General features: G+C 32.8%; 1 protein-coding gene across 2 annotated transcripts in view; it reads left to right on the forward strand.

The window, feature by feature from the left end:
• LRRC7 (leucine rich repeat containing 7) overlaps positions 1-9,118 on the forward strand; it is a 275,996-nt gene that overhangs the window by 152,184 nt on the left and 114,694 nt on the right. For both annotated transcript variants that reach the window (XM_006919313.1, XM_025052071.1), the window contains exon 7: positions 8,101-8,175. In XM_006919313.1, coding sequence (XP_006919375.1) covers positions 8,101-8,175 — 75 coding nt within the window. The remainder of the gene's footprint in view (positions 1-8,100; positions 8,176-9,118) is intronic.

Here is a 9,118-nt window from a genome sequence, read left to right on the forward strand (position 1 = left end):
AATGTACATGATGACATGGCCCACTAGCTGCAATGGAGACAGAGGGTAGAGGAAGGAAGTGACTACAGTATTTTGGAGAAAGAAGGCAAGAGAACCAGTATGAATTATGAGATGAGAATGCATGTGCTATACAGTTTTCACTCTTAACTTTATATTCAGACATGGTCATCAAAGTTTGAAATCTAGGTAGTACATTAAAGTAGAAATATGAAACCAGAATTTTTTCCCTGTCCAATCGTTAACATTTTATAGGACCCAGCCTAAGAAATAGGAAACACCAGAATGTAATCTCTATGAGGGCTTGTTTGTTTTGCTCACACTCTTTTTCCAGTGCCTGGTATATAATAGACTCTTAATAATACTAATTAAATGAAACTGTTGAATGAATTAAAGTTTACCTTTGGCATCTGATCTCCTCCTTCGGCATTTTCATTCTAAGGTAGCATCATGCTAGGCATGACCCACTTATACCTTTTCTCTGGAATACTCTTCTTTTGAACCTTACTCATCATATCCTACAAAACTTTAAAATCAGGCTTTTGCCCTCCCCATATATTAGCCATATAATTTGGGGCACAGTGATTTGTTTCTTTATGCCTAAATTTGCTTAGAATAATAGCTAACATTCATTGAGCACTAGCACTTAGAACCAGGCACTGTTCTAAGCACTTTAACAAATATTTTAACATTTAATCCTCGCTATCCACCTATGTGAGCAATACTATTGTCATCTACCTATTATAGATGACAAATCTGAATCAAGATCTTACAGTAAGTAATCATCAAAGCTTGAATCCGAACTCAGTCTAGCTTTTGAAACCATGCTTTTAACCACTCTACTCTGCTAACTGCTTCTCCAGTAATAGTACGCACCTCATTGGATAGTTGTGAAGATTCATCGAGAATGATTTATGTAAAAGCACTTTGAAAGTGCCCAACAGAAGTTAGCCTACGTCGTTACTGTTTTATTCTTGTTATTTATATCTTCTTAGGGAGTTATATGTTCATTTAACAAAAGACTCACTATCTCTTACAGGAAATTAGATTATTTCATCTTAAGTCTCACTGGGAAATAGCCACTCCTTGTGTGACGCTTACTTAAATTTACCTCCCTGCAACTTTTCCTCATTGATTCTGAACTGAGGATGAAGATAGGACAAATCCATCCCTTCTCCCTTACAACAGCCCTCAGATATCCAAAGATGGGTGTCTTTGACACCTATATGTTCCATTCTCCAGCCTAAATAGTTTGAATTGTTTTAGCCACTTCTCCTATGGCATGGTTTCCAGATATTCTGAATAAGTTCAAGTTTATTGAAGACATCTGTATTCTTGGACACCTAGAATACTGTAGTCCCTATGTGGGCTAATGGTTGCGTATAGATCAGGATATTGACAGAAAACATTTTGAGACAGCTTTGTCACAGTCTGAATTAAATACCCAGAGACCATTATAAATGCCTTCTTTGCGTAGGTAGATAGTATTTCTTTACTGAATGAATGCACTTATAAAGAAATGAATTAATCAATACTGAACTTACTTGAATTAAATCCCATTTTTGTTCACACTTCTGCTTTGATTTATACTTGTATGCTTGGCTGGAGACATATAGCATGACTTTACATTTTTCCCTATTAAGCTTCATGTTGTTAGAACTATCAAATCTTTGAGTACTTTCAGATCATTTCGGATACTAATTCAGTCTTTTCACATATTGTCTCTCCCTTTTAACATCATATCATCTGTAGATTTTTTCCTTTATGCCATCAATATATTCACCTGAGTATTTAAATGGAATATATTATATTCACATTCATATTAAAATATTCATGAGTTTATGGCCAAAAGTGTTTTAATTAATTATAAATTAATCACATTTTCTCAGTAGTGTATTTTATTAAGTGTTACTAAGAATACCTGTTTATTTTTTTATTCAATAATTTCTAAAATATAAAACTATTTTTCCTAAATGTTACCCAATTAGACAGCAAGTTTGAAACAAAGCTTTAAAATTTTATGAACATTTCAGTGTTATCGACATCTGAAATAAAATTGAGAAACATAAAACTAATGTAAACTGGAAATAGGCTCAGACCCTATGGAGCTACATTTTCATCACCAAAGAAATTAACTGAAGAAGTCAAACTGTCTCAAGCATGTAGCATAGAGCAGTTTAGAGAATGAACAAGTAGGCTTGTCATCAAGAGCTAAACAACTTAGTCATTCAGTTTTGTGTATTAGAAAGAGTTTCAGTTGTGGCTATGAAATTCGTTAATAAAAGATTTCCCAGTTGTGAAGGCTAAAGGGCTAATAATAAGCCCAATATATTATTAAATGAAAGATTCAGAGGAAAATGGGAGACTTCTTAAAATGTAATCATGCTTCCTTTGCAAATTGCATACTCTAAAAGTTATTAAACAAAGGTAGTAAAAGTGAAAAAGAAATTTTAAAAAATACTTTTAAGTAATGACCTCAAAATTTAGAAAAAATGTAATAACTGGAATATCTCAATAAAATATGATAATTATGTCATTTTAATTTGAGTATATAATTTTTTAGAATTTGAATTGGCTATTTTACATTCATTGATTTAAGAAAATACCTTTACAATTAATTATCTGCATTTTGAAACAGATTTCATCCTGTTGCCTTTCAGTTTTGCATAGTTTCTGAGAATAGCAAGTTTTTATTTTTATATCTGCCAGATAATCTCATCAATTTTAAGACATTTAAAACTTAAGTTTCTTAATTTAAAATTTTAAAGTTTCCTAGTTTAATTTTGACAAAATTAGATAGAAGTCAGATGTTATATTTTACATAGTTAACCTTTCTCTTAACATTATTGGAAGAAAAACATGAATAGGTATGTAAATAAATATAATCAAACTCTATCATCAAAATTAGTGGAATGAAAGTAACACATATAGTCAAATCCAAACAGCCGAAAACAAAAATATAGGTTTGCAATATACATAACAGGAGTTATTGGAATTTGTTTTAATCTTGAAAATATATATGTTCTATTTATGTATATACTGATATAACCGTTATCAGAGCTTATTTCAACTAATTGAAGTAAGATCACTTCAGAAAGAACTCTAAAGTGGTTAGGTAAGTGAAATTTGAAGAAAAGACAGTAAGATGTTTTCTAATTTTTTCTGATTATTAAATGTCATGCCTACACACTATAAGAAATTCGGGAACTACAGAAAAAATACGAAAGAAGAAAAATTAATCACAAGCTATCATTTAAATATTTTGCTATCGTTTCTTCTGATTTTTCGCTAACTTTTTTAAGTGAAAACAAATATAAAAATGTTTTTATAAAATATAAAAATGTTAAAATAACATATCAAACACCTACTAACCAAAATGAACAAATATTAACTATTTTCATATTTGAGTTAGATTTTTTTTTAAAGAAATGATACACTGTAGCTCAAGTAGAAGTCATCTATGTTCCCCCTCCTAGTCCTATTTCAATCCCAGGACAATTACTACTTTGAATTTGGTATGCATCTATTCCATGTATCCCTATTTTCACTTTATGTATATATGTATGTATTGATAAATATATAGCAGTTGTTCAAATTTATGTAAATCAATTTGTGCTACATGAATTTTTTATAATTGCATTTTCGATCAATATTTTTTTACAAGATCGATCTATCTTCATATATAAAAATATGTTTAAGTCATTTTTATTTCTGTATACTATACCAATATGTTTTGTTGTAATTTGGTTATCTAGTACTTCTGCTGTTGTTTATTTATATTATAACCAAATCTTTTAAATTATTAATTATTCTGCAATTAAATATTTCTGCAACAAGATTTTCTATGTTTCAGATCATTTCAGTAGGATAGTTGCCTAAAAGCAGATATGAATGTTTTCAAGAGATGCAATACATATTTGAAAATGTTTTCCTAAACGATAACACTAATTTGTGTTCTTTAAAGCAGTTTATATGAGTGCCAGTCTCACAGCACCTTCACCAGCATTGAACACACCAAGCCATCCTTGACTTAATTTATTCATTTTTAATGTAAAAGATTGACTTTGGGAAAAAATTAAGCAGCATGAAAACAAGCAATTTATGTGTTAGGTTGGGTGTAAGCCACTTATTTTTGTTCTAAGATCTACTTTAATATTATCCATTGATCATGAAATGCCATTGCATCATCTTTATGTTGTGGCTTTTGTTTTGTTTTTTTTTTTTTCAGAAAAGTTATGTATTGATGTGCTAAATATGTTTTGTTTCTGCTATTATTAGGAAGCTACTGAATTTTCCTCTGTGGTACATTTTATTTTTAACATCCAGTAATAAAAATATTGACTTATTTTTTAGAAAACCATCATATGCTTTACTTTCTTTATTGGGCATTTGTGACCAACATTCTTCATTTACTTCAAAATATCAATTTTAAGCTGTAACATGATAACATCTTTGGAGCCAGAAAACCAGAGAAACAATCCTAGCTGCAGTTATACAAACTTCATCAAATCATTCTCATTTTTCCTAGGATATAATTATCAGAATCTTCATCTATAAAGCAGGACTATTATTACCTTATTATGGTATTAAATAAATCAAAATGAAAGCTTTTGAAATAAAGTAAAAATATAGGTTAGCATTAATTGTCCTTTCCAAGTAGTTATAGATGCCTAGGGTCCATATTAGAACCCAGTGTTAGAGATATTTTAGAGGCATAATTGTTCAGCTTTATCTGTCTCTTTGTCTGATGCAGTCAAGGGAGCAAGTTATACAGTGCATCAAAAACTACCCAGATCATCAGAGATCATGCAATGTTATGTTCCCACAGTCTGCTCATATACCAAGACTTATACTAGCCAGGGTTATAACCTGAATTTTGTTGTTTCCTAGAACCATTTCATGTTATCTTAAACTCCCAACTTCTGCTCTCTCATTATAACTTTTTATTCTTCTAGTTCTCTCAATCTCTCACGCCTTACTGACCTCATGGAAACCTGAAATCTCTTATTTCCTCTGTTTTTTTTCCCTGATTGTCAGTCTCCATTAGCCAAAAAAAAAAAAAATTTAAAATTATTATCATTAATAGAAGTCTTTTGATTGCCCTTGACTTCCTCCTTAATTCCCCTCAGACAGCTTCAGTATGTACCATAGTCCCCAAGCATATACAAAATTCTTACCCTTTCCTGCTCAACAGATCACCTTGCTCTCTGCTTCATCAAGAATACTTGATATCTTTAACATGCTCTCTCTCAACTTCCAGCCACCCATCCGCACAGTGTCCATCTACATCCACACCTTCCTTTCCATCCTCCCTTGAGTTTCAGTGAATATGAGGTGTCTCACTTCTATTTAAGCCCAGCCCCTCTTGTTCTATCAGTCTCATCTTTTTCATTACTTTTTGGAATTTACTCCATTAATTTTATAGCATTTTATCTGTCTTAATCTGTCCCTCTTTGCTAATATCTATCAGCTTTCTTTTCTATTGACTCTCTCATTTTCTTCCTAGCCCCCTGACTTCTCTCTTCTCTTCTCTTCCAGACTTTACAAAGAATATTCTATTTGTATTGTCCTTGTCTGGCTGCCCTTATTTCTAAGGCATGTATGCCCCCCTCCTTTATAGTCCCATAATAGCATGTATTTGCTCTTTATATGTTTGCTTCAGAAATAAACCATGGATTCTTGAGGGCAGAGACCATGTTATACATTATGACTCCAGTACAGTACCTGGAAATTAGAAGATGTTTCATAAGTACTTACTAAATGAATAGATAACTAAGCTATAAAAGTTCTGTCTATTCATTCTTGTCATTTTTTAAAATATGGTGTCACTGTGTGACAAGGACAGTAATGCTCTCCAAATAGTCCATGAAGTCCTCTTATATTTCTTAGTCTTCTTTGAACTTAGGTCGAGAACCAGTAGTTCTAGACAATAAGATATAAGCAGAAGTGATAAATATCACTCCAGCCTGAGATCTTTAAGAGCAGAAACTAGTTTTCCACAGTGCCTTCTCTGCTTTGGCTCATCAGGAAGCCTTGAGATGGTGGTAACATAAGACTGTGGGTCAGACACTCACTTTCAACATGTAGTGGGGATGGGAAGTAAGTATATTGTGTTAAGCTATTGAGATTTTAGGATTAATTGGTTCCACAGCATAATCTGGTCCATCCTGAAAAATGCTCATTGTTCCAAGTTTATGCATTAATCACCACTTATTATATACCTATAAGGTTGTGTTACACTTACCCAGTATGCAACTCTAAGCTTAGGAAAAACTTAACCACATGACTGACATTTTCCAACTGGCTTGCCAGTTGCTAGCCAGCCCTCTGCCTCAAAGCCTCTGCACATCAGTGTGATTCCTACACTTGATTTATGTTTTCCATCTTTGCCCAGCTTAACATGCAGGCAGAGTGGTTCACTGCCTATTCCCTATAATCAAAGTGATAGTGAGAATATTTTCCTAAGCAGAGAAATCCCCAACAGTTATTCACACATGCCTCTGATTCCACAGCAGATTGTCATGCTCTATCTTCAGATTTTGATCCTTGTTATAAAAGAAACTTTTCCCAGGAATAATCTCACATTCCATTGCAATTGCAGGCAAAAGATATCAGAAACTATCCCCTATCAGAGTTGTCCTGGAAATCTCTGAAGCCCTCCTAATATGTCAAAGATGTATATATAACTGCTATTGATGCATGTTTACTAATATTCTAATTGTAACATTGGTATAATTCCATTTTTTTTCACTAGTATTATATAAAATACATTGTCTTTCCTAATTAGATCTCAAGTTTTATTGAACTATGGTTGTATCTTACTTCAGTGATGATTCTTTCAGTTGGAAGAGACAAAAATATATATATATGACTTCAGATGAAGCTTAATTTCAAGCTAATATCATGTCATCTAATATCAGGACTTATCTTTTAACTCAAACACACTTTCTCAGTTTCTTCATGTCTGAAGCTCCCAGGGCTGTACCTTCTCAGTTTTTGATGCAGCAAGGAAGTGCGAGAGCCTCTTCCAAGATTTCCTATTAAAAGAATTATTTGCTCTGAATGGATTGAACCAATTCCTGTGGCCAGGTGCATACAAAGCACTAATTAGCTTTGGCCTTGGTCATTCCCCTGGAGTAGTAAAAAGGAATCATATTCAAGGGAAACAGGTGGCCCAAGGGTTGGGAAGAGAATAATTTCTGGAGAGAAGTTGAGAAAGGTCATCACAAATCAAGAAATGATGCTGACAGCAATAGCAACCTCTGTCCTTTCATATAGTCTGCCTCCCAGGAGGTAGAATTTAGAGACAGCTTCTAGTTAGGAAATTAAAGTATTTCCTTATACACTATGTGTAACACCTTGATTATATTCTCCCTCTCCTTTCTCTGAACTTCTTTACATTACTCTTTTCTCCCATACACTCCCTTGTGCTTTATTTATTTATATGATTTTGTGTCCCCAATTAGATCATTAGCTACTTCAAGACAGGAACTGGACTTGAATAACTGTGGATCCTGCATTGTGCCTTTTATGTAGTAGGCATCCCCACTATTCAACAAATAATTATTTGTTGAGAAAATGAAGAGATAAGAAATGAATGAGTCTTATTCATACTATTATCACATGGTAACATAATGCTTGTGTTGGGGGTTGAGGGGAGGCGGGTAAAGTGCTAATACACACATATGATTAAAACGTACTGTGTGTCAAGTACCATGGCAAACAATGTGGATATGATGTATAGTGATTAAAAAACAAACATTGTGCTGCTCTTCAAAAGTTAATCCTGTAATGAAGAAATCTGACACCTATTGAATAGACTGTAATCAGTATTACAAAGGAGGATTGCAGGATATTAAGAGAGAGTAATACATTTTAATTTTTATTATTGTTATTATGATTGGTTCCAGATCAATTTTAGGTTGGCTACCTCAAGGACAACGAGTTTTGCTGAAAGTCTGCTAAACTTGGAATTCCTCAGAAGATTAACAGATTCTCAAATAGAAGTTCCAGAACCAAGAAATTACACTTTATATTGTGATGATAAGAAAAGATTAATTTGGTTTTCTTCTCCTCTCTCCTTTATCTCTACCTCTCTCCCAGCCTGAAGTTCTAGATCAAATACAAAATTTAAGAGAGTTGTGGATGGATAATAATGCATTGCAAGTGCTACCTGGGGTATGTAAGTTTTTATTATGCCATGTTGTCTAGCATCTATGTTATATGTTAATTATATTTGATGATAATTTTAAATCTCAGTATTTGTATTTCAAAGTAACACATTTGTTAGGAGCATTGTCACCAAGTGTTTTTCACTAATTTGTTTTTGACTATTTCATCTACCTTTTGTGAGTGTTATAAGTATGTAAAATGTATGAAAGGTTTCTTTTTTTGTTCTCCTAGGAGTATATTTATTATCTCTTTTCACATTTACTATATTTTTAAAGCTGAAAATTTTATATTTTTATATTTTGAAAGAAGAAATGCTATAGATAATATCAAGTATTAGTTTTGCAAAATCAATCTTAATTTTATAGGTAACTAGGTAATGGTTTCTGCTCATATTGTTAGATCTCTTCCACAAGATAAAAATCTCTCAGGTCATTTTTATTAACACCCATTTGAATTTTTTAAAATGGCAGGGATCAGAAAGTGTTACAAACTGAAAGTTGAACTGAAATCAAAATTTTTTCTCAACTAATGGGCAATTCAATATCTCCTTAGTAGTAGGTTTACCAATCATCTCAGTTAGTGTGACTATTTCTGCTTTTTCCATCCAGTGAAAGAATGGCTTCCCATTAAACACTGCCTCTTGACACTCATAACACATGACTCAGATAAGCATACGTACACACACACACAGCAGCAGCTCCCCTTGAGCCTCAACAAGGTGCCCAGTAGTGAGAGCCAACTCCAAACTCCTTGCATTAGGCTAAATAGCCAGGACAACTGGATTTGTAATAATTCTTTAGCCACTGAGATTTAGATGTGTATTCCCAAAGCCAATTTTATTCCTCTTTTGAATTGATATTAAAATTTCTTAAAATGATTGCAAAAGCAACAAGAACAAACTGCTTATTCTCTTTTGAATGAACACGAGGCCACATAAAACAGAAAACCT

This window comes from Pteropus alecto, unplaced genomic scaffold, assembly GCF_000325575.1.
Source record: "Pteropus alecto unplaced genomic scaffold, ASM32557v1 scaffold25, whole genome shotgun sequence".
Lineage (NCBI taxonomy): Eukaryota > Metazoa > Chordata > Mammalia > Chiroptera > Pteropodidae > Pteropus > Pteropus alecto.